The following is a 27,502-nucleotide window of genomic DNA, read 5'->3' on the forward strand; positions in this document are numbered from 1 at the left end:
ATATTTTTATAAAAATCACGATTAAAAATATTAATCATAAACCGCACCGCATACGCGGTTCGGTTATTTTTTTGCCAAGAACCGCACCAAATCGCACCACTTAAACCGCTTGTCATAATATTGAGCCTATAATTATAATAATTTGTAAACAACATATTCAAATAAAGAAGTCATAATTCATTATATCTCAACTCTCTTCGAAATTATTATTATTACAAATAAAATTTATCTTTTTTTAAAATTATTCTTCGTATTAATATTTTATTAAAGTATTTATTTCTTTTACTACAATATTTTGTTTGAAGTTTGAAAGTTAAAAAATATAAAATAATGTAAATGTCATTTTTGTTGTGAATGTGTTGTGTTGTTGAATTATTAACTTAGTTTTGAATTTTGATTATTATTTTATCTATTTTGATCTTTATATACTTTGAACTATATTTTATATTTGGATATAATATATTGTTTTTGTTTTCAAATAAATTAGAATATATGTTCTAATATTTTTCATTAAAAAAACCGTAAACCGACCGCAACCACTTTAAAACCGCTCAAAACCATAAGGTTAATTTTTTTATGTAAAAGCGCGATTAATTTTCAAAATACTAACTGATCGCATATAGCAATTCGGCCGCAGAACCGATCACCCCTACCACACTCAATGCAAGCTTCACGTATCAAATCCTCTATTTAAAAACAGCTATAGACCACTTCTTTCTCCCCATGCACTTGTCTCTTCATTCACCTCCAACACTACTCCATCAGTGTTTTGCATTTCACAAAAATTCCTTCATTACTCTGTCCGTCACTTGTCCCTAAATAGTTCTTCTTTCATTTCTAATTTCACTTTATTTAAATCCCATTTCCCATCAATTACCTCCTCCAATAATCACTCAAGAATTGAAAAAAATTATATACACTCTTTCAAATTTAAGGTCCAAACTAATATATATACTATATATATTGACTGGAAATGTCGAGCAGAAGATCACGTTCGAATCAGTCCGGAGTTTCAAGGATAAGTGAAGATCAGATTGCCGATCTTGTCTCCAAATTGCAGCAGCTTATCCCTGAAATTCGCAACAGGCGCCGCTCCGACAAGGTGATTATTACCATTCGGAGTACTATGCATGTCATACGATACGTGCTAGACTTTTTGCGACTTTAAGGGGATGTCTGGTTATATTCTTGGCATTTTCGAAAAATCTTTTATGGGAGCCTGATTTCACAAGTTGAATCGAAGAATACGATGAAAGCTTGGTTACAGTAGATATCACACGTTGGTTATTATAATGCCGTGATTTAAAATTTCAGGATTGTACAGGTAAATGTGAAACTGCAGTAAAAACACATTTGCGAACAGAAATATAAATTAAGGGATTTTGTTTGTTTGTTGTTATCTTTCAATTTTCTTGATAAATTTTAGTCATTCACTTCAGTGCACACATCATCATGTCGTCGTCATATCAGTTTTATATTAAAAAGAAAGACTAAAATTTGAAGGAAAAAAAACAAAGATAAAAAAGTAATATCGAAATTTAACGACATAGATAAACAAAATTATAAAAAGATAAATATACATTACCAAAGATATCGTTATTTGTGTATCCCGATCATAATAAATATTGGAGCATGATATATTTTTGTTGCAATTTTCCCCTGTATATAAACGAATTGAAGCAAGAAGTAGATATATTTTCGGACCGATTTTCGAATAAATTTTTGGCCTTATGAATGATTTAAATCAGGACAGGTCTCGGCTTCGAAGGTGTTGCAAGAGACTTGCAACTACATTAGGAACTTACACAGAGAAGTTGATGACCTGAGTGATCGATTGTCGGAGCTTTTGGAATCATCCGACGATGCTCAAGCGGCCATTATTAGGACCTTGCTAATGTGATGAAAGATCTTACCCCTGGCTTGTACCTTTTGTTCTCATTATTGTACACTAGGCTTTGGTTATCGTACGGATTTTGAATGCTATAAATTTGAGACTTCAAATTTATATAGCTCTATATAGAATAAAGATCCAAATTAATAATTTCAATTGAAAAATGTGTGAATATAATAATTATAAATTTCTGATCAATTAACAAAAAACTATCCAATTTTACAGAAATTTAATGAAGGTTTATATAAATGTTTTATTAACTTTCCAATAGTTAGTTAATAACGAAATTCAAAATTAAATAGGAGTATTATTAGGGAAAAAAATGATAATTATTGCTAAATATGCACACATATTTATATATTTGAGATAAATGAAAAAAAAAAATTACCTCGATAATTGAGTCATAAAAAGTATTGTAATGAATATTTATACTCGATAATTGAGATATAAAATATTGGAAACTCCAATAATATTGGAAAGTTTCTCTCTTTAATTACTACATGTGAGGTTTATTAATTTTTTTATATTCAGAATTGAAATATATTATTGGCCCCCTTAATATTTTCTTTTTCAGGCTTCAAATATTTTAGAATATTTACCCATACTAATCGTTTATTTTATACACCCACACCGTATTATAGTATTAGGCAAAAAATTGTGTGAGACGGTCTCACATGTCGTATTTTGTGAGACATATATCTTATTTGGGTCATCCATGAAAAAGTATTATTTTTTATGCTAAGAGTGTTACTTTTTATTGTGAAGATCCATAAGGTTGACCTGTCTCACAGATAAAGATTCGTAAGATCGTCTCACAAGAGACCTACTTATAGTATTAAATAGGTTCGCTGTGACATTTATATTTAAACCAAGTTTAGCAACGGAACATATACTTAGTTATGTCGCTAAAATTAGTAGAAACATAGCTATGAATTCCGTCGCTATTTAGTGAAGAAAATCAGTACCTCGTTGCTAAAACTATAGTGATAAAAAAAAAATCGCAAAATTAAACTTTATTAGCGACGGATCGACGAGTAGGCATTCCAGTGGTCGAGTCGATTTTGTTTATGTCATGATTAAGTTCTCGATCCTGATTAATTCCTGAAATTACATCGGGTCTAAAATATTCAAGATCCTAGTTAACTAAAGAAAAGGTATTGGTTTGAAAAGCAATTTTATATGTTTTAAATTTTAAGAGATTCTATATTTTGAGTAAACACATGCATTACATACACAGTCCAATCTCAATGGTTGGATGCAGAGAAATATGCAATTGTTAAATTTGAAGTTTAGTATGGCCCAAACAAGAATGTGGATTTTCTCAAGATCCATTTGAGTCGAGCTTCCAAATATATAACCAAATAAATGTTTAGTAGTTCGATTTTGTGCCATCAGTTAGTTTTTACGTACATATTTTGTCTATTTAGATAAATAATATTTTTTCATATAATTTACTCATAACACAATATTTAATTCACTTCAAAAATTCAAAAATTCATATATTATCTCTACAAATTATATATTTAATATAACTGTTTTATCGTTATCTAATTAATAATTTAAAATTATAACAAAATATTATAAATCAAGTCGACCTATTAACGATCATGATTGATATACTTAATCGTCGTTATTTTGTAGTTCACTAGTTTTTATAGTTTGTGAGAGCACATAAATATAGACTATCGAATAGTATTAGAAGGAACCAGTCTTGCTTCGAGCAAGTGCTATTAAAGAAATTGATGAGTTAGGAGGGAGATCCATATACCCAAAGTCTTTTGGTTTTCTAGACATTTCTTAATTATAATTATTTTCGTTCACTCATCTATTAATTTCAAGACATCCGAACATTTCTTAAATTTGTTTTATTATAATTTTTATTCTTGTAAGTCAAACAATATCTAAAATAATATAAACACCATATATTTTACATTTGAAAGGAAACGTGCATTGATTTGCAAAATACAATTTATCTCCTAAATTATTTTTCTTTTTTATAAGATTTTGTGAAAGAACTTTGTCTTTCTAGAATATTGTATTTATTAAACTTTAGATTTGATTTTTAAAATTTAAAATAATAAGTTTTATAATGAAAGACTATTATAGAAATCTATTCAATGAATCATATCAATATCAACACAATTTTATATATATTGAAGAATAATTAATGCACCGGAGCGAAACGAGATGAGCGAGATACGAGAGAACAAAAAACGATTTTTCTGAAAAACTCGCAAAGGCGAAGTAACGCCGTTTCATTGTGTTACCATTACGTGTTGGAAAAATTTGAAGAAATTATCCATACAAAGTTTTGATTGAAGGATTATTTTGTTTCTCCGAATTTTGGCCACACAGATTTGCATTATTGTGCTTTGGTTATTTTTGTTATTGCTATTTTAAGATGCAATTCACTTCATTGATTTGTTAAGGAAGATAATTTTTTGTTTCTTCACTAGTATTGGTTTTGTAAACTCAATTTCTTTTCTTGTATCTAATGTATATATCATAGTTACAATATCTTGAAGATCAAACAAGAACTTTTGAAAAGGATTAAAAGCATGGGCAGTTAGCATGAAGAAATCTGTTAGATGAGGCAAAATGCTTTGTGCGATAATACATTTGAGATGTACACTTTAAAGGATAAATTCCTCATACACAATCATTCACATATATACAAGAGAGTTGAACTTCAAAGTTTTGTTGAGTGAGTCTTCACACAAAGACATTAAAGATCGTGTTTGTAGTCTTGGAATAAGAGAGGTTAAACATTATGAAGTGCTCAACAAAAGGCATCCAAAATATCAAAAAAATATATATATATATATATATAGACACAGACACACTCTATTAAAATTAGGAGATAAATAATTATGAAAACTCTTTGGTTGGCCTAGGTATGTTTTAGAGAGCTACTTGACCAAATATCATCAATATCATACATACTCTGTCTATTAATTTAAAGGCTTATACTGCTTATTTTGATTTCTTGATAAAGAAGTCCTTCCTATTTAATAGAACATACATCTGATTAATTAAAATTAAAGAGTAAAATAGTTACAGTTCCCAATTTATACTTATTCTTAAATCGTAAAACACAATCAGCATTTATAATATGACGTAGTTTATCTTTCAATAAATTGACAACCAACCAAATATTAAATTGTATAATATAATTTGTGTATATTTAAACAACGGGGTTGTATCAATTTATAGTCATTTTCTAAAATTTTTATCAAGCCATCGTGTTTTTCAAAATTTTAACAAAATAACATAAAACTTAAAAAATAAAAAAATTGATTCATGCTGCCCCGTCCTAGGCTTAAGCGGCCCAGCAACAAAACTTCAATATTTTTATAGCCCCGCCCATTGTAGAGATGGGGCACTTTTCTTTTTGAGACCCGCCCATATTTTTATATTTTCATTTCATTATAAAAAAATATTTTGATGATTTTTTTTATAATTATCATATTTTAAACTATTGTTAGAATAGTTCTAATATCATAAGTTTTAGTGATCGATAAATAACAACATCAAATTGCTCTTTAAATGTAATTTCAGTTATTTTGATTGTTGATTCAGTTCAAGTCGTTCAAACAATATGTTGGAATATTTCATGTTCGCAATCTTGATTTTGATGTTAACAAAACTTGTTATTGTATTTCTAACATATTTACTCAAGTGTGAAGTTGCAAACACAAGAAGCAAATCGAAACTAAATTCTGCACAAACTGAATTTCTGGCGAGCTTCGGTTTTTTGATGATATCTCTCAATTGGATGTTCCAAATGACAGTCCGCCAACTGTACTGATTAGAAAACTCAATTTGGAACAATTCGCATTTCACGTCAGTTTGGAAAAATCGGATGTTATCATGGTCTAACTGATCGCTCAATTACCGAACTGATCACACGAAAACAACAATCAGTTGAGTTTGAGCAGCTGCGGTATTTTGGTCATATCTCTTAGCTCGGTTATCGAAATGAAGAGATTTAATATGAGTTGGAAAGATAAGACAAAGATCTATAAATCATCTTCAGAAGTCAAAGTCTGAATCGAAGCTTACGATGCTGATAAATGACGATGAATCTACTGGTTTTGCACAAACTGAAATCAGCTAGGCTGATTTCAGCACACCAGCTGAAACTGAACCAGCTGCTGACCAGCTGACCAACCAACTGAACTGAACTAGCTGTTGACCAGCTGAACTGAACTGAACTGAACTAGGTGCTGACCAGCTGAACTGAACTGAACGAGCAGTTGAACAATTGAACTGAACCAGTTGCTGACCAGTTGAACTGAACGACCAGTTGAGTTGACCAGAGTTGACCAGTCGGGAAAATTCCCAGCAAGCTGAATTTGACCGTTGTAATTTCAGAAACAGTACAGAAACTTTCCAAACGGTCATATTCTTGTGTCTAACGTATATATCATTGTTGGGGCTTATAAATACAACATCTTGAAGATCAAACAAGAGCATTTGAAGGGGATTAAAAGCATGTGCAATTAGCATTAAAAAATCAGCTAGTTGAGAGCACAACCCTTGTGTGAGGATACATTTGATATGCACATTGTAAATGATAAATTCCTCACACACAATCACTCACGCATATATAAGAGAGTTGAACTTCAAAGATTAGTTGAGTGAGTCTTGCACAAAGACAATAAACTTGTGTATGTAGTCTTTGCATATGAGACATTAAACAATATGCTGATTGTGAGGTGCTGCCTACAATCTTGAGTGCTAGGAGTTCAGTTTAGGCATTGGGTAAGTCCTAGCTGAATGGGTTTGTACAAAATATTGTATAAATCAAAGTCTTCTAGTGAATCTTTCCCAAGGGGAAGAAGGGGTGACGTAGGAGTATTGAAATCTCCGAACATCCATAAAAAAATTCGTGTCTATTTGTTTATTGTATTTACTTATCATTTTCATTGTTTTAAAGAAGCATTGTTGAAGCATTTTATGTGTTCTTTAAATACAAAAATATTGCATACCAATTGTTTGATAAAATGCTTCAACTAAAATATTTTTTACTCATTCAAATTGTATATATTTTAAATGGTTTACAAAATATTTAATCGGTTTCTACGAAGGATTATTTCGAGTAATTTCCGCTTGGTTTGAACACCAAACTCGATTTAATTCATCGGTGTTCAATATTTCAAGAAACAAGCTATTGTAGTTCATCGATTTTCCCCCTAACCGATCCTAACACAATAGCATCAGAAATTCAAACTGTTTTGACAAGAAGTCGAGTTGCAGAATATCTGAACTCAAACTGCAAGATATCATTTGCCAAACTGACCAGCAATTCAAGTGTTCAGACCGTTGAAAATTCAACTACAATGCCACTGATAAAAATCGAGTAAATTCAAAAAGGACAATGCAAATCAAGCCGTTCAAAAACTGTCATATTTAAAATGATTACGCAATATCATACAAACTTTCAACTGATAGAAAACTACCTATTTCGGATATGGTGTCAAGTTTTTGAAAAGCAAGGAGGTTAAATTCGCAAAAGAACAAGGAACATTAATTGGCATTTAATGATAGATAAAATGACTGAAAACGACATGTCCATTCTGTCAGGAAACAATACAAATGATCGTTGAAAAGCAAATTCGAACGTCTGAGCTTTTCATCAATGAATATTCAGAATTCAGAAAGAAGAAGACTATCGAAACTGAATCGACAAAAGTTTTTAATATTATCAAGCCTGCATATCTTCAAGAACTCCAAGCACACTCAATCTTTCGATTTCAAGATGATCACTTAGCATACTCATACGAGAATATATCAGATCTTCAAGGATCATTATGTGCTACACCAACAACTCAAGCCGTAAAACTGATGATTCGGTTTTTGTATTGTTTTATGGTGAACCGAGGGTTCTTAGACTTCCAGATTTGTAAACTGATCACTGTTAAGACATTGATAAGACCTAGTTGAAATGAGTTGTTACAAGTCATTGTAAAACCAAAGTCTTTTAGTGGAAGGATTCCTAAGTGGAAAAAATGATGACGTAGAAGTTTTATCTCTGAACATCCATAAACACACTTGTCTTATTTCACTAGGCAATCTATATTCTTGCATATTACATTTCAAATCGTTTCATGTTAAACTGTCAAATATGGTTCATCACTAATCAGGTCGGACCCTTCCCACACTTATTCACTTTTCAGTGATCTAGACAAACTAGTGGCTCAAAAATATTTTTTAGCTGACTAAAAGCGGTTAAGAATGGTATAAAGTTTAAAAAATGTTAAATGAGTTTATTCACCTCGTTTGAACTCTAATCCAATCCCAAAAACTATACTACTCATGATATATTGAGTAGTACAACTCTCACAACTATAAAAAATTAATTAAAATTCTTACAATATTAATTTTTTATTAATAAAATGACAAAATTTAAAATAATTAAGATTTATATATTAAAAACATTATTATAAAATTTATAGTTAAAAATATGATATTAATAAAATAAAATAATAACATAAATATATGTTCATACAATCATACATAAATAATATAGTTACTTTTTATTAATCAGCCCGGCCTTTACAATGAACGGGGCTATAAAATGAAGTTTTGTTGCTGCCTCCACCTACTCCTACTCCCATGGTAGATAGGAGTGGTTGAGAAATTACTTTCAAAGAAGAAGAAAGAGGAAACTGAGTGATGTGAAGCAGAAAAGGGCACATGGGCGTCATAGGTATTTTCTTGACCTGAAATGTTATTTTAGTATAGAAATGAAATATTATAAATACAGTGAAGATTCATGGGCATATAAATTGCATTTGACCTTCATTTGAATATCAAAGAAGAAGATGATATTGGGTTTAGAATTTGATTTGGCGCTCATAATTTTTTTTATTTAAAATTCATGTGAAATTGTAGAAGTAAAAATATTATTTCACCACTACAAAAAAAACCATGTGATGATGGATGCGTTTGGATCAGTGGATTTAGATTTTGGAAGAGATGTCGAAAAGAAAACATCCAAAATCCATGAATTTGAAATGAATTGTCTAAGGTTTGAATTTCAAATTTGTTGTTAAAATCATGGGGCCAAATATAGGGATGTAAACGAAAAGAATCAAGCCGAATATTAGTAAAAATTTAAGATTCGAGTTCGGTTCGAATTAAATATATTCAGTTCGAGCTCAATTCGAATCTCGAAAATTTAATTTTTTTTAGCTTGAGTTCGGCTCGAAATTATGTTCGAGTTTGACTCAAAATGTTTGAACATATTCACGATCTATTCAAATTAATTTCCAGACATTAAAGTTCAAGAATCAAGGTTCGAAATGCATATATATTTAATATATAATTATATTATATTAACAAAATATTAAGATTTGCGAGATGCTCGCGAACTATAAAAAAAAATAATTTTGGATCGAATTCGGCTCGACAAAAGTTCGAGTTCGAATACGAACCAAATATTTATCGGACCGACTCGAATAGCTGGCGAACCTGCTCTATTCGTTTACAGCCCTACATCAATGACTAGTTTCGAAATGAGGTCAAAGAGACGGGATTTGGGAGTTAGATTTGAAATCAAATCCACCTAATTCATTGATCCAAACATAATTTTACAAGTATAGTTAAATTCTCAAGTCTTATTTATTTTAATCTAAGAAGAAGTTTTCAACAACAACAGTAATATTTCAACTTAAAATAATAAAATATACTATTTCAATTTATACGATCTCATAGTTAAAACGTCAAAATAAGAATTTCAAGTGCATGTCGTTTAAAATTTTAAAGCTCGATATCTTTTTTCTAAAAAAAGTTATAATTTCTTCTATACTTTAAATTTTTGCTCACACCTCACTTACGAGAACAAAACCATTTCCTGTTCAATTTTTCTGTTTCATCTGTAACATTTAGGATCTCGAAATGTCACATGCAACGACAGATTGATTGATCTTCAAAATCAGAAACAAACTTCGACCAAGAATATTAAAGCTCGAAATATCGAAAATAAATTCTTTTACTCAGAAAATATAAAGGCATTCTTAAAACATCGCTGAAGCATTTGGAAAATACACCCGAAACTTGTAGAATTCGATAAACGTACAAGTGAAACCAATTCAGTAGTCATGATATCATAGCAGCAATATTGGCCACATCAATCAGAAATATAATACATGGATTGACCCGAAAATTGGTATTCTCTTGATTCTTAATCTCCATCTCAATCAACAAGCAGGCTAGTCATATATATGGCTTATATTCTAGTCACATAGCGATAATTTCGATATGATGTTACATAAAAAGTCTTCAATTTTCGCAAGAGAACGCTGATTAAGTGGTAGATAAACACATTTTGGTGGCACGATAATTGATTTTTTTCTCGTGGAATGTAAAAAACTTGTAAAGTTAATTTGACTTTTTTTTTTTTTTAACGTTAATTGCTTCCATCCCTCCAAAATCAAGAAAATCTTCAAATTTTTGGTCATGAGCTTTAGTCACCCTCTTATCAGCGTTTTTCAACGAAAATTGATCATTCCAGTGGTAGATGGATGATACCCTCGGGATAGCCCGGGTTGTGCCCGAGTCATGGACGATTCTTGTGCCCGGGGTATGGACGACCCATGATACTGGATGGATGACCAGAATCATGACAAGTCGGCAAGAGGGTTCATCAGGAGCCGAGCGAGTGAATGCCCGGGACGTCTCCTCCCCGGGCCACCGGACCCCCGGGCTCTCGTTCAAACTCCCGGGAACTTCCTACCCGGGCCACCTCGATATGAGCACTGCACTCGAGTATACTAGCAGAATAGGATGTGGGCGACTGTCCCATCTCTGACACCAGGCCGATGGGTTGACAAAATCAGATGGGCTGGATGTGACCAGTATGAGATTTGACATGTCAGAATATAGGGTGTGCTCAGCCGTCCTACTATAATTAGTAGGTAGCACGGAGAACGAGGTCATCATTTCTTCTCCTACTATAAATACCAGGTTCTTTCTTTACATTTACATTCATTCACTCACACAAATATCACAACCATCACTTGGTTACATTGGTTCTTGGCTTGAATCATTCACTGACTTAAGCATCGGAGTGGCCACGCCGGACACCCCTCCGGCGCCTATTCACGTGGCTATCTTCTTGAGTGCAGGAAATCCTCTCCGCTCGGAAAAGAAGCTTCTGGTTCAGATATCTACATTGCTCTTATTTCCTTCATCATTTTGATAGCAGATCCGGTGGAGCACCCGACCCTGCTCACTCATTTCACCCGAATCGCATCATTGGCGCTGTCTGTGGGAACTTGAGCTCAAGACGTAGATATGGTTTCCATTCAAAAATAAGCCCAACTCTGCTTGGCAAACATACAAGTCCGACCAGCTCGGCACTCAGATCTTATATGTGGATTTCATATGGGCTCAAAGCTCAGCAGCTATCCCAGATTGGCATGAAGAGCATTTGCTATGCACTCAGTAGCATACAGCTATATTAGTCACCTAATTTAGCTCAACCAGAGAAGTTTCACTCTACCGAAAATGAATTCAGATTCAATATTTCCAGGTTAGTGATTTGGTTTGCAATAAAACTAATATAGCAGGAGGAACAAAAAAGTTAAAAGCCCGGGAGGTATGAGGCCCCGGCATCCTATTTAAAGTTCGGGAGATATGAGGCCCCGGCACATTCTTGGAAGCCCGAGAGATATGAGGCCCCGACACATTCTCTTAAGCCCGGGAGGTATGAGGTCCCAGCACATTCTTGGAAGTCCGGGAGGTACGAGGCCTCGGCACATTATCTTAAGCCCGGGAGATATGAGGCCCCGGCACATTATCTTAAGTCCGGGAGGTATGAGGCCCCGGCACATTCTTGAAAGTCCAGGAGATATGAGGCCCCGGCACATTCTTTTAAGCCCGGGAGGTATGAGGCCCCAGCACATTCTTGAAAGTCCGAGAGCTATGAGGCCTCGACCATTATTTAAGTCCAGTGATCCGTACCCTGGCTCGGGGCTCCGTACCTCGACCATTCATGAAGGCCAGGGCTCCGCACCCTGGTTATCTATTAAGTCCAGGGATCCGTACCATGGCTCGGGGCTCCGTACCTCGACCATTCATGAAGGCCAGGGCTCTGCACCCTGGTTATCTATTAATTCCAGGGATCCGTACCCTGGCTCGGAGCTCCGTACCTCGACCATTCATGAAGGCCAGGGCTCCGCACCCTGGTTATCTATTAAGTCCAGGTATCCGTATCCTGGCTCGGGGCTCCGTACCTCGACCATTCATGGAGGCCAGGGCTCCGCACCCTGGTTATCTATTAAATCCAGGGATCCGTACCCTGGTTCGGAGCTCCGTACCTCGACCATTCATTAAGTCCAGGGCTCCGCACACTGGTTATCTATTAAGTCCAGGGATCCAAACCCTGACTCGGGGCTCCGTATCTCGACTATTTATGAAGGCCAGGGCTCCACACCCTGGTTATTTATTAAGTCTAGTGATCCGTACCCTGGCTCGGGGCTCCGCACTTCGATCATTCATCAAGCCCGGGAGACGTAAGTTCCCGGCATCTCATCCCATCTCTGGGATACATGAAGCCCCCGATGTTTTTACAAACAAACTAAATATTTTCCATGATCGGGCACACAAGACTAATCGGGACAGCGAGTATGACTCTAGCCCGACTATTTAAGGAGGGAGTGATGATACCGTCGGGATAGCCCGGGTTGTGCCCGAGTCATGGATGATTCTTGTGCCCGGGGCATGGACGACCCAGGATACTGGATGGATGGCCAGAATCAGGACAAGTCGGCAGGAAGGGTTCATCAGGAGCCGGGCGGGTGAATGCCCGAGACGTCTCTTCCCCGGGCCACCGGACGCCCGGGCTCTCGTTCAAACTCCCGGGAACTTTCTACCCGGGCCACCTCGATATGAGCACCGCACTCGAGTATACTAGCAGAATAGGATGTGGACGACTGTCCCATCTCTGACACCAGGCCGATGGGTTGACAAAATCAGATGGGCTGGATGTGACCAGTATGAGATTTGACATGTCAGAATATAGGGTGTGCTCAGCCGTCCTACTATAATTAGTAGGTAGCACGGAGAACGAGGTCATCATTACTTCTCCTACTATAAATATCGGGTTCTCTATTTACATTTACATTAATTCGTTCACACCAATATCACAACCATCACTTGGTTACATTGGTTCTTGGCTTGAATCATTCACTGACTTAAGCATCGGAGTGGCCACACCGAACACCCCTCCGAGCCCATTCACGTGGTTACCTTCTTGAGTGCAGGAAATCCTCTCCGCCCGGGAAAGAAGCTTCTGATTCAGATATCTACATTGCTCTTATTTCTTTCATCATTTTGATAGCAGATCCGGTGGAGCACCCGAGCCTGCTCACTAATTTCACCCGGATCGCATCAATGGACCAAAATAGCCGAAATCCAGAAATTATTGTACTAAAACAAAAAATTGAAAAGTTAGAGAACCTAAAAAAAAGAAGATAAATTACCGAACCAAACGAGTTACTTTCCCAATTTTAATCTTACAAGTCTTGTAACTTTTTATCTTCATAATTTTTGTATCTATGTTGTCAAATTTTATTTTTAGTCTAATATCATTGATTTTTTTTTTTTTTTGCAATTCTAGTTACGTGACACTGATGTATGCATTGCCATGTCAACACTCATGAGTTTAAATGATGACAATTGCCAAAAATTGAAAGACACATGTCTAAAACTGAGTTTGATGAACTAGATAAACAAAATCTCATAATAAGAAATATATAATACGAAATACACACGCGCGCACACACATATATTATGGATATTTTGAAGTGATAAGAAGTTCCATGTGTTAAATAAAGATAGATAACCAGATGGTTCCTGTTAAAATTAACTCAATCAGTTATTGGTTAGTACGAATCGGTTTATCAGTTAGATTGTTAGCTTGAATGATAATTAGTCTTGTTACACAAACAATGAATGTATACTTTGTAGAAGACTTCATTTGTAATTTTTGATCATTCTTTTCCTATACAATAATATTCTCCTCTTTGAATCATCTCTCTCGATCATCAATGGAGTTGTGTGATATGATTCAGATCATACTTTAACACCATGTTTCTATTTTCCGCCCGTTACATCTCACAGCCTCCATTTGATGTCATAGAAAATGGAAAGATAGCAGAGAAAGGACGTTTCGAGGGTCACTTGTAAAACGTTGGTGTTTCGCTGTATGAAAAAACTGAATCGACGGAATAGAAATGCACAGTTGGAGGGGCACGCGGACAAGTTAACCAACAGATAAGTAATTAATTTTATGTAAAACGAGATCGATGGCCCTTCAATCCTTTCATTTTCTTTCTACTTTATATATATATATATATCTGTGTGTGTGTGTGTGTGTGTGTGTGTGTGTGTGTGTGTGATGAGATGGAAAGGAGAAGGGGCGTGGGTTCATCTTGGTGCATGCATGATGTATGTTGGAGGGTTAGGTGGCAAACCCTACCCCTTCTCTCGGAGCCATCCTCGAATTCTTGACCCCATCAAAATAAAAAAAAAAGTTAAGAGGTGTTTAATTTTAATTGATCGTTAACTAAATAACAACATCGATTGCACGTGCGATCTAAAGAAACCAACAAGCTTGCATGTACGACAAGGTTAATTTGAAAACGAGAGTATTCGAATTCCGGTGGCATGACAGACTTAATGGTGGAAGCTAGGCCGCAACAATAAAGCTGGAACACTGCCACTGGGATGGGGAAAAATGGAACTCAACTCCAATAGATCCCAAGTGTGTGTCAAGGGGGGAAACTTGGATACTCTAGCTTATGAAAAAGGGAAGGGAAAATATTTTTTTTGTGGACCAACTTGTCCACTTTTGGGTTTAATTTAGCTAATTAAGTTTAACCTGTTGGATCAATTTATTTATATGGGTCTATATGTGAATAATTATATATTGTGGGTTGTCTATTAAGTTAAGCCCAAAATAAAGTGATCAATTAATGTTTCGGGTTATTGAGCTTTAATGTATCTAATGGGTTGTGAGCCTTTAATGTGTAGAGACATAAGTGTAATTTCTGTTTTTATGATGGGCTAAAACAGAAATATCAGAAGATATTGACAAACATTATCTATAAATATGGGTCATGGTCCCCAGATCTCGCATTATCACTTTCACTATTTTCTCCCCCATTAAGAAAATAGTTCTGAAGAGAAACTTAAGGATTCTCTCAAGGAAAGAGCGCGTAGATTAGGGGTGTAAACGAACCGAACACGTTCACGAACTTTTCGAGCCGGTTCGAATAATATTTGGTTCGAATTCGAAATTATCGAATTCGAGCCGAACTCGAACATGTTCGAGTATTTTTTGAATCGAATTCGAGCTAAAATTATATTGTTCGATTGTTCGCGAATCGCGAACTGTTCGTGAACTTTAGCATTATATTTAAAAAATAAATAAAATATTATTAAGTATATATATATATATATATATAATATTATTAAGTATATATATTTAATATTATAATATATAATATATTATATATAATATTATAATATATAATATATATAATATTATTCGAGTTCGAATCGAGTTCGAATCGAAAATAATAAAAGTTCGAGTTTCGAATCGAGCTTCGAATATGTTTATTCGAATTCGAGCTCGAGCTCGAATACTGAAAATTTCATAAAATTCGATTCGATTCGATTCGTTTACAGCCCTAGCGTAGATCTTGAAGATCAAGACACGTTCTAAAGAATTCAGAATTATGACTTCAGGTACACTTCCGCAGTTTTCAGTCAAATTCTTAATGATTTAACGTGATTGATTCTGCGGTTTATGGGTTTTCTCCAACAAGTGGTATCAGAGTCATTCATGTTTGAATCATTGAGATTTGTTTAAAGTTTTACATATTATTTGGATCCAGATCTTGAAAAGAAAATTTTGTTTAAAACTTTTCTGTTATGGTTTTAGATCTGAAAACTTTTTTGATATGACTCCAGATCTGGAAAATATATTGATATGTTTTCAGATCTGAAAATATTTTGATATGGTCTCAGATCTGAAAATTATTTTGGTTTAGATCTGAAAATATTTTGATATGGTTTCAGATCTGAAAAATATTTTGGTTTATATCTGAAAATTTTTTGTTATATGGCTTCAGATCTGGAAAATATTTTGGTTGAAAACCAAATCTTTTAAAGTTTCAGTTTTGGTAAAAAGATTTGGTTGTAAATTTAAAAAAAAAAATCGGTATAAGATTTCGATTTTCCTTTCAGTTTTGTTCAACAAAATATTTTAGAGGAAAATCGAAAATTCAGATTAAATTTTTTTTTAAAAAAAGTACGGATTCGGGTCGGGTCGTACGGACCAGGGTTGACCCGACCCGTACAGAACCGGGTCGACCCGACCCATACGGAATTTCCGAAAATTTTAAATTTTTTTTTCGGTTCAGGTTTATTCGATTAAATATTCATTAATTCAAATAATGATAAGGTTATATGTATTTTTAAAATTGATTGATTGAAATAAAATGTCGCCGAAGTGACCTCTTTTATGGAAATTAATTTTATTTTGAAATACAAAAGGATTTTGGGTATATGTGATTTATATGAATATTGATCGGCCCAAAGAAAGGTTAATATATAATATAATCACATATGCAATTGTGGTGGTAAACATGTGATAGTTGTTCGGTTTTTCATGTGAATAATAAATCGGCCCAAAGGAAGGTTGTTATTTGACATGATAGTTACTATCATTGTTTGACTGCTGCGCCAGGATATCACTTACAAGTTAATCTTTTGTCCAAAGATTAAACATTAATGGAGTGCTCGATATTCTGTTTATGGGAGTTTACATTATTTGAATTTATTGATTATTTTATTTGGATATTTGGTTGAGCATGTATGTTTTGTTTTGTTTTTTTTGTTCTCTGTTCAGATTTGACTCCTGCAAATATTCATTCCAACATAAATTCTATTCCTATGTTAAATGGCTCGAATTTTAAATCGTGGCAAGAGAATTTATTGATAGTTCTCGGAGTCATGGATTTGGACCTTGCGATAAGGGTTGACTCTCCTCCCGCCATTACGGATAAGAGTACCTCTGATGAAAAGAGGGAGTTTGAAAGGTGGGAGAGATCGAATCGCATGTGTATGATGATCATGAAGAGGGCCATTCCAGAAACATTCAGGGGCACAATGTCTAGCGACATTGCTACGGCTAAGGCTTTCCTTCAAGACCTCGAAAAGAGGTTTGCTAAAAGTGAAAAGTCTGAAATTGGTACACTTTTGGCAAGCCTCGTTTCAATGAGGTACATGGGTAAGGGCAACATCAAGGAGTACATTATGGAAATTTCTCATCTTGCTTCAAGGTTGAAAGCACTGAAGCATGACCTCACTGAGGACTTGCTGGCGCATCTGGTTTTGATATCTCTTCCTCCTCAGTTTAACCAGTTCAAGGTGAGCTATAACTGTCAGAAAGAGACTTGGTCTCTGAATGAGCTCATCTCGCACTGTGTCCAGGAAGAGGAAAGGTTGAAGAAAGACAAGACAGAAAGTGCTCATTATGCCTCTACCTCGAAGGATAAAGGAAAGAAACGAAAGGATAAGGAAGCTGCGGATACACAGCCTCCGAAGAAACAACAGAAGAATCCTAGTGTTTCTCAAAGTTCTGGTTGTTTTTATGTGGCAGTGATGGGCATATGAAGAAGCAGTGCAGTAATTATCATGCTTGGCGTGCTAAGAAATGTATGCTTCTGAATATGGTTTGTTCTGAGGTTAATTTAACTTCAGTGCCTAGACACACGTGGTGGATAGATTCTGGTGCAACAACTCACATCAGTGTGTCTATGCAGGGTTGCCTGGATTGCCGAAAACCAAGTGATGCTGAAAGATTCATCTATATTGGTGACGGCAACAAAGTTGAAGTTGAGGCAATAAGAAAACTTAGATTATTGTTAAAGACTGGAATATATTTGGATCTTTATGAAACATTTGTTGTGTCGTCTTTTGGACGAAATTTGATTTTCATTTCTGCATTGGACAAATTTGGTTATTCTTGTTCTTTTGGAAATGGAATATTCAGTTTGTTTCTCGATTCAAAATTGGTTGGTTCTAGTTCTTTATCAGGATACGATAATCTTTATTCTTTGGATGTTATTGCTTTATTTAATGAATCCCTGCAAACAAATAGAGGCACTAAAAGAAAATTAACCAGTAAGAATTCAGCTGCGTTATGGCACAAAAGATTGGGTCATATCTCTGAAAAGAAAATAAGGAGACTCGTGTCAGACGAAATTCTCGAACCTTTAGATTACACAGATTTTAATAATTGTGTTAATTGTATAAAGGGAAAACAAACCAACAAAAGGAGATTTGAAGCCAACAGGTGTTCAGGCGTCTTAGAACTTATACATACTGATATTTGTGGATCATTTCCTTCGACTTCTTGGAATGGTCAACAGTATTTTATAACGTTCACAGACGATTTTTCAAGATATGACTTTATTTATATCATTCATGAAAAGGCACAGTCATTGGATGTGTTCAAAAACTATAAAGCTGAAGTTGAAAATCAACTTGGCTTAAAGATTAAAAGCGTTAGATCTGACCGTGGTTGTGAATACTATGGTAGATATGACGGTTCAGGTGAACAACGTCCAGGACCTTTTGCTAGATTCCTGGAGGAATGCGGTATCGTCCCACAGTACACTATGCCGGGTTCGCCCACTATGAATGATGTTGCTGAAAGACAAAACAGAACGCTTAAAGACATGAGGAGGAGTATGATCAGTCATTCTACCTTACCAGAATCACTCTGGGGAGAAGCACTAAAGACCGCAGCATATATCCTTAACAGGGTTCCAACTAAGGTAGCGACCAAAACCCCTTATGAACTTTGGATGGGTAAAAAGCCCAGTCTTAAGCATCTGCACGTTTGGGGATGTCCAGCTGAGGCAAGGTCTTACAAGCCTAATGAAAAGAAACTGGACTCAAGGACGGTTATTTTTTATTTTATTGGATACTGTGAAAGATCCAGAGGGTACAAGTTTTATGATTCCACGAGTAAGTCGATTTTTGAGTCAGGAAATGCCCGGTTCTTTGAGGATGTTGAGTTTGCGGGGGGAGATAAAATAAGGGATATTGTCTTTGAAGAGGAATATGTAAATATTCCAACATGTGTCTTGGACATTGATCAGGATCATATTCCTCACTTTGACCAAGACACAATACAGGAAGACAATATTAGAGATCCTCTCATTCCAGATGAACAAACTCAAGCACCTCCAGAACCTATGCCATTAAGGAGATCTACTAGAGAGCGAAGAAATGCAGTGCCAAATGATTACATTGTATTTCTTCAAGAACATGAGGCAGACATTGGATTGATGGAGGATGATCCTGTTAACTTCCGTCAAGCCATGGAAAGTTCTAACTCTCAAAAGTGGAATGATGCCATGAATGAGGAGATAAAATCCATAAAGGACAATGACGTATGGGATCTTGTCCCATTGCCTAAAGGTACGAATTCCATTGGTTGCAAATGGATATTTAAAACCAAGAGGGATTCGAAAGGCAATGTGGAAAGATATAAGGCTCGTCTTGTCGCTAAAGGCTTTACACAGAAAGAAGGCACTGATTATAAAGAGACTTTCTCTCCGGTTTCTTCAAAAGACTCTTTAAGGATTACAATGGCTTTGGTGGCACATTTCGATCTTGAGCTTCATCAGATGGATGTAAAGACTGCGTTTCTAAATGGTGACATTGATGAAACAATTTATATGGTGCAGCCAGAAAATTTTGTGTCCAAAGACACAAATAATAGGGTTTGAAAATTAAAGAAATCCATCTATGGGCTCAAGCAAGTATCTCGACAATGATATTTCAAATTTCATCAAGTGATCATCTCGTTTGGTTTTGAGATGAATTTGGTCGATGATTGTGTGTACCATAAGTTCAGTGGGAGTAAGCATATTTTTCTGGTTTTATATGTTGATGACATTCTGCTCGCTAGCAACGATATAGAGTTGTTGCATGAAACCAAGAGATTTCTAGCTAAGAATTTTGAGATGAAAGATCTTGGTGATGCATCTTTTGTACTGGGTATTCAGATACATCGGGATCGTTCTCGGGGTATTCTTGGATTATCTCAGAAAGGCTATATCAAGAAAGTTCTCAAGCGATACGGGATGCAAGATTGTAAACCAACAGATACCCCTGTGGCTAAGGGAGACAAATTTAGTCTCAAACAATGCCCAAAGAATGATTTTGAGGAAAAAAGAAATGCAGAAGGTTCCCTATGCATCTGCAGTGTGGAGTCTGATGTATGCTCAGGTTTGTACACATCCAGATATTGCGTACGGGACAGGAATGTTGGGACGATATTTAAGTAATCCAGGAGTGGAACATTGGAAAGCAGTCAAAAGGGTTTTACAGTACCTACAGAGAACAAAAGATTACATGCTCATATATCGGAGGTTGGATCTGCTTGAGATCATTGGGTATACTGACTCCGATTTTGCTGGATGGCAAGATAGTATGAAATCTACGTCGGGCTACATCTATCTTCTTACTGGATGTGCCATTTCCTGTAAGAGTGCTAAACAGTCACTTATAGCTTCTTCCACCATGGCAGCTTAGTTTGTAGCGTGTTATGAGGCATCCAATCATGGAATATGGCTGCAAAATTTTCAAGGGACTGCGCATTGTTGATGGCATTGAAAAGCCACTAAGATTACATTGTGACAATAAATCAGCAGTTATGTATTCCAATAACAACAGGAGCTCGACGAAGTCAAAACATATTGACATCAAGTTTCTGGTTGTTAAAGAAAAAATTCAGAGTGGAAAGTTGTCTATTGAGCATATTGGTACAAACTCCATGGTTGCGGATCCGCTTACTAAGGGACTACCACCCAAACAGTTTCATGAGCACACTGCTAGTATATGTGTTATGTCAATTGAGGAAATTCAGTTTTAGTGGGAGTTTGCTATTTTAAATGCTTTTCAGTTGTAGACATTTTCAGTTACAGTTAAGTAAATTTATTTTCTGCAGAAATAAATTTCAAGTTAAGTCACACTCTGGTTATGATTTAAAGTTTGATCTCAATAAGTTTAAAGGGAGGACCAGTTGAAAATAGGCATGTTACGGTCACATTGCATGAAATTTCCATGCTACACATCCACTTCATGATCCATGTCATTCAGTTGTGTTGGCATATGTGACCATTGATGGGTCTAGTTACTTGATTGTAGCGAAGACTGCTTTGATCCTATGTTGATATGATTGATGGACCGGATTGGTTATAGATACATTTCGGAATGACAACAATTTTGAGCTCATAAGGTTATTTTCACAAACATAATTATAAAGTTGGACATATAGCCCAAGTGGGAGATTGTTGGATCAATTTATTTATATAGGCCTATATGTGAATAATTATGTATTGTGGGTTGTCTATTAAGTTAAGCCCAAAATAAAGTGATCAATTAATGTTTCGAGTTATTGGGCTTTAATGTATCTAATGGGTTGTGGACCTTTAATGTGTAGAGACATAAGTGTAATTTCTGTTTTTATGATGGACTAAAACAGAAATATCAGAAGATATTGACAAACATTATCTATAAATATGGGTCATGGTCCCCAGATCTCGCGTTATCACTTTCACTATTCTCTCCCCCATTAAGAAAATAGTTCTGAAGAGAAACTAAAGGATTCTCTCAAGGAAAGAGCGCGTAGATCTGGAAGATCAAGACACGGCTTCAGGTACACTTCCGCTTAAGTTTTCAGTGGTACACTTCCGCTTAAGTTTTCAGTCAAATTCTTAATGATTTAACGTGATGGATTCTGCGGTTTATGTGTTTTCTCCAACATAACCAACTTTTAATTTCGGTTATTTAGGTCAAATTGCTGACATGACATCAGATAAGTCAGATTTTTTTGATCACACGTCATCATTTTTCGATGCTATGTCAGTGTTTTCCTGTGCCACATAAACATTTTTAGGTATCGCGTCGGCAGTTGAACCAAAATATCTGAAATTAAAAGTTTGTGTACCAAACCCAAAATTTGAAAACTTAATGGATCAAAACCCAAATTTCAACAAGTTAGTAGAAAAAAACTGTTTTCCTAAAATGGAAAAAAAACGTAGGAACAATTTGGATGGGCTTCTAGTTTTTATGCAAAATTTAAAATTGTATAAAATTATAAGTATTTATTTAAGATTATGTGAAAGTTAACGTACCTGAATATTTATTCTTCTCCAAATTGTTACGCAAAAGCTTCCCCATTTTCCAAAACGCAAAAACTTGTGTGATACGATTTCACGAGTCGTATTTTGTGAAACAGATATTTATTTGGGTTATCCACGAAAAATTATTACTTTTTATGTTAAGAGTATTACTTTTTATTGTGAATAACGGTAGGATTGACCCGTCTCATAGATAAAGACTCGTGAGACCGTCTCATAAAAAAACCTACTCTTTTCAAAATATAGCAAATAGTCTTTCCAAAATATGATTGCCAAATAAACTCTTATGTTGAACTATCGATAACATATAAAAATGCTGTTTTCCAATCAAGTGTTTCGTACATGGAATATCAAAACTTTATATAAATAATTTCACGTGATCAATTTAGTTTTTTCTCGTATTTTTGCTGTTATGTGGAAATTCATGCGAAAATTTGTATTAACATACGATGAATTTCATATAATTATAAAAGTGAGTGTAATTTGAAATTTATTTTTTAAATTCTTTTTTATAACAAATTCATCAATCCAAACGTATGAGCTCCCATCTTTGTCCATGTAGTTCTCTTGGACTGAAGAATTTGAAACTGATTAAGGATCCGAAATCTATAATAATAAATTCATTGATTTGTTTCAATAAATCCATTTGACAATGAATTTAAATTCACAATGTAACTAGTTTTTTGTGTGAATAATTTTATTGAATTTCAAGTACATCTCAGCGTGAGAAATTGTTTTAATCAATTTTCAAATACATCATCAAATCTAAATCTCTCGATCCAAAAACAACCTCAAGATTTTCCCATTACATATATCCATTAAACATTTAAGAAAATGAAAACCCACAATCAAAATATTAAACTATGGATTTCAAGAAAGAACACTTTTCTTCCCTTTTTGCTCCCTTTAGGTCACCCACTTCTCTTATTAAATTCTTACCCTAGGAACCCATTTTCTCTCCTTTAGCAAAGGAATCAAACTATACAAAATTGTGTCTACTTGCCCTTTTACTCGAAATTTCAATGACAACTGTCCATGAGAAAAACAAACACCCCACTTTCAACAATTTTTTTTTTTAAATTTCGACTTTGTTGGTTCTTTATTCTTCAAAGCAATAAAACTTTTTTGAATTTACTATCGTTTCTTTTCATCTATCTAACTTCTTATAAATATAAACCATATAATATAAAAATATAAAAATCTCACTTTATACAATTTTGAAAAGCCATCCCTCAGCACAAGCAGCACAATTTACCAAAGAAACAAGAACACTTTTCTTGAATCCAATCAGGATTACAAGAAAAAATGGTAATTTTTGTTCCATATGTTTATCTCTTTGTAGTTTTGGTTTATCTTATGTGACATTGCGCATAAGAAAGTTACGCCGGAAAAAGATAATCAAAAATGCAGAAAACAAGAAGAAAATAAGTTAACTTTGAAATTTGACGACACAAAATGCGAAAATTGAATAGAAAAACTTGCATTATTAAAGTTGCAATTTTCCTGATTTATTTAATGCAATGAATATATTACCTGTACCTCGTTATAACTAAACTCTAATTTAAATTATATTAAATCGTTTGAAATACAAAAGCGTATCGCTTAACCATTCGATTACCAATTAATTGGATAAACTATACACCACGTTTGGAGCAAAATCGTCGGATTAATTATTAATTAAATACATACATCTCATATTAAATTCATATGTGACGACTCATATATTCCTAGACCAATGACGACTTAAAATACATGAAATATGTTTAACTCCATTGGAGAAAATCCCTAAACCTCAAAATTAGCAATGCAAAATTATTTAAAATTTGACTGAAAATTTAAGCGTAAGTATACTTGAAACCATATATGGACGTTCCTGTGCGCTCGGTGCTATCCCAATATCTTGAAAAACTGTATCTGCCCGAATCATAGTCTTTTTTCAGTGCTGGAACATTGTAGAAATTGTGCGGCGACCTTGTAATTTCGAATTTCTAAAAATATTTTTTTAAAAAAAAACTAAACTATAATTCGAAACTATCAACTTGAATCCATGAAAAATTAGTTTTCAACCAAAATATTTTCCAAATCTGAAACCATATAAAAAAATTTCAAACAAAATTTATCTTCCAGATCTGGAACCAAATAATATCCATAAATTTAAACAAATCTCAATGATTTAAGCATGAATGACTCTGATACCACTTGTTATGAAAAGTTCATAAATCACAAAATCCATTTGCTAAATCATTAAGAATTTGACTGAAAATTTAAGCGGAAGCGTATCTGAAGTCATAATCCTTACGTCTTAAGAACAAGTCTTAATTTTCTAGATATATGCGTTCTTTTCTTTGAGCTTCAGAACTATTTTTTATAATGTGGTAGAGAATAGAGAAGTGATTACGCTCGATCTGGGAACCATAAATCATATATAAATATTGTCTATCATAATTTTCTGATATTTTTGTTTTAGTTCATTGTAGAAACAAAAATTTCATGTTACTACCCATCAAAGGCCCAACCTATTAGATACGTTAAAGTCCAATAGCCAAAATTTTAACCCATCAATTTAATTTTAAACTTAATTCAACAGACAATTATTCACATATAATCTCCTATAAATAAAATTTATCCAATGTAAACTATATGAAATAGCAGTCCACCCCCTCCCCCTCCCAGCTCCACCCCTTCCTTTCATATTGAAAAATTTTGGTCTTGATTTGCAACTCATTAATGAAGAAATGTTCAAGATGACTGGTGGATCAGTATCCCACTTGCTTAAACTGCAGGTGGCACCAATTTTGTAGCTCATAAAAATGTACTGAAATGGCATTCTTCCACTCCAATTTTATGCTACAAACCCCTCATCAAGATCATGATCATCACATTAATCATCCCTCCAATTCTCTTGCACCATTGATTCTTCCTTCATGTAGTCCCCACGAATTTCACGGTACTTTTTTTTTTTTTGCCCATTTTGTATATGTACTGTAGTATCTATGATGTTTTATTCTGTTTTTTTTATCAGTAAGAATTTTTTTTCTATGACACTGGAAGATTCTCGAGATTTGTACGTGGTGTGTGTTGATGATTTTCTTGATATAGGTGTGGCTTCCCCACTAGGGAAGAGATCATCAATGTCGTTCTCGACTGGAATCGACGGCTGTGATGAGATGAACATGAGGGACGATGAATTATCCGACGACGGATTGCAACTGGGGGAGAAAAAGAGGAGGCTGAACATGGAGCAAGTGAAGACTCTGGAGAAGAACTTTGAACAAGGGAACAAGCTGGAGCCCGAAAGAAAGCTGCAGCTGGCCCGAGCCCTCGGGCTTCAGCCTAGACAGATTGCCATTTGGTTTCAGAACAGGAGAGCTAGATGGAAGACTAAGCAATTGGAGAAAGATTACGATCTTCTTAAGAGACAATTTGAAGCTCTCAAAAAAGAGAATGATTCCCTTCAAGCTCATAATCAGAAACTTCATGCTGAGGTAATTAATGTTTTCAAATTTATTATTAAACTTCATTTTTTTGTATATATATTGTGTATTAGAACTAAACATCAGCGTGAATCAAGAATTCGAGTTCAAGAACGACACTGAAAAATTCTTGAACTCATGTATCACACATAATTATTTCGTTATAAGGATTGAGCATTGCGAAATTAACATAAAATAACTGTTGTTTTAATATTAATCACGCAACAATGAATGTATAAGGTATGTGTCTGGGAAAAAATTTGAATTTAAGTTGAGCTGCTTATCTTGTTTGAGATGTGATATTGCTTGCTTCATATGTGGATAGAATTCAATTATTTTAATCATTTTATAAAATTTGATGGTATAAATTATATACTTTGGTTAGAATAATATATCACATTTCGAACAGTTTCAAGATTTGCAGATACTGGCACTGAAGACAAGGGAGCCAACAGAATCCATCAATCTCAACAAAGAAACAGAATGTTCCTGTAGCAACAGAAGTGAAAACAGCTCAGAGATCAAGCTGGATATTTTAAGAAATCCAGCAATCGACAGCCCATTAGCCACAAATCCCACGACGAGCAAGGCCTTCTTCCCATCTTCACTTAGGCAAAGTAATGGAATCGAACACTTCTTCCAAAACTCTTCGAGACCCGAAATTCAGGTCCCGAAAATGGACCAAACTGTGAAGGAAGAAAGCCTGTGCAACATGTTTTGCGGGATGGATGATCAGACAGGGTTTTGGCCATGGCTAGAGCAACAACATTTCAATTAAAGACTGGAGATTTCCTACTCCGTCTTAAGTGAGTGTTAATCGAGTAGAAATTGGTTTGCAAAACCATTGGTGAAATCCCATTTGGATGAGATCAAGAATATGGGATATATGATCAAGTTCTCATATTTTACAACTTGTTTTTTTTATGATTAATTGAATTTCTTGTTTTGATATGTTCTTTAGGGTTGGTGTACAAAGTAGTAGAAATGTGGACTACAACTTGAGGAGGGTGAGAGTTTCTTGGAGGGAATAAAGGAATGAGAGTTTTTTTTTCCTACAATACATTTTAGTACCATGTTTTTGACGTTAGCCCTCCAAAAAAAAATCTATTAAATCAAAAGTCTATATTGTATTTTCAGTTTTTCACTATCTTGGCATAGCTTCCACAACTCAAAACAAAAATTATATATTCCTAAGGTTTCCGTAGTGAATGAAGTCTATTTTTTCACCTTCATTTTTCTTATTAACATAAGCAGAAGGTAATTTCTTTTTCTGTTTCTATTTTAGGTAATTTTTTTATCGGCTCCGAGTCGTTCTCAATAGTAATCAGTCCATCAATCAATCAATAGCACTGATAAAAGAAATTTGGATCACATTTTTTGGAAAGTACTATTTGATAAAAGGGAAATGAAGGAAAAGAATCAAGCTCAAAATCCAAGGAGGGGAAAAGGACAAAGAGATAAAATGGAAGAACAACATAAGAAAACGTGGAGAGTTGGGAAAATGTCATTCTCACGTAGAAGACCACACTAAAAGGTTTTTCTTTGCTTGTGTTTACAAGTGACCGTGAAAAAATCCAAGATATTAATTGTCATGGAATAGAATTATTAATTTTGTCATTTCCAATAAATTCGAGGTTTTAAAATAAGTTGCTTCAAGATAGAGGTCAAAGATTCAAAATCTCCCCAACATAGAAACTTCGATTCTTTCATTCAATTACTTTTGAGCGATACATATATTAATTTACGGTAAACTTTCACTTGTATATGGCTTACAAGTGTGGAGATGTAGTAAAATATTTATAAACCATTTGTTATGTCAAGACTCAAATCTACGGGAAATCGTTTTCTTGGTAATCTATGTTTAGCTCTATGTAATTTTTGTCTGTCTTCTATATCGTTAAAAT

General features: G+C 34.5%; 2 protein-coding genes across 3 annotated transcripts; both read left to right on the top strand.

Moving 5' to 3' along the window:
- Nucleotides 1-736: 736 nt before the first annotated feature.
- On the top strand, nucleotides 737-1,987 carry LOC142533297 (transcription factor PRE6-like). Its single transcript, XM_075640019.1, has 2 exons — nucleotides 737-1,102; nucleotides 1,754-1,987. Exons 1-2 carry the CDS (start codon nucleotides 974-976, stop codon nucleotides 1,898-1,900), a joined length of 276 nt encoding a protein of 91 aa, XP_075496134.1. The 5' UTR covers nucleotides 737-973; the 3' UTR covers nucleotides 1,901-1,987.
- Nucleotides 1,988-24,779: 22,792 nt separating this feature from the next.
- Nucleotides 24,780-26,547, top strand: LOC142533895 (homeobox-leucine zipper protein ATHB-13-like). 2 transcript variants are annotated; one of them, XM_075640822.1, is made up of 3 exons: nucleotides 24,780-25,072; nucleotides 25,225-25,610; nucleotides 26,008-26,547. In XM_075640822.1, the coding sequence occupies exons 1-3, from the start codon at nucleotides 24,946-24,948 to the stop codon at nucleotides 26,374-26,376; spliced, it is 882 nt and encodes a 293-aa protein (XP_075496937.1). In that variant the 5' UTR covers nucleotides 24,780-24,945; the 3' UTR covers nucleotides 26,377-26,547. The 2 variants fall into 2 exon arrangements, with proteins under 2 accessions (XP_075496937.1, XP_075496938.1); XM_075640823.1 differs by having other exon boundaries at nucleotides 26,023-26,547.
- Nucleotides 26,548-27,502: the final 955 nt, after the last annotated feature.

The sequence above is a fragment of the Primulina tabacum genome, chromosome 18 (assembly GCF_025594145.1).
Source record: "Primulina tabacum isolate GXHZ01 chromosome 18, ASM2559414v2, whole genome shotgun sequence".
Classification (NCBI taxonomy): Eukaryota; Viridiplantae; Streptophyta; class Magnoliopsida; order Lamiales; family Gesneriaceae; genus Primulina; species Primulina tabacum.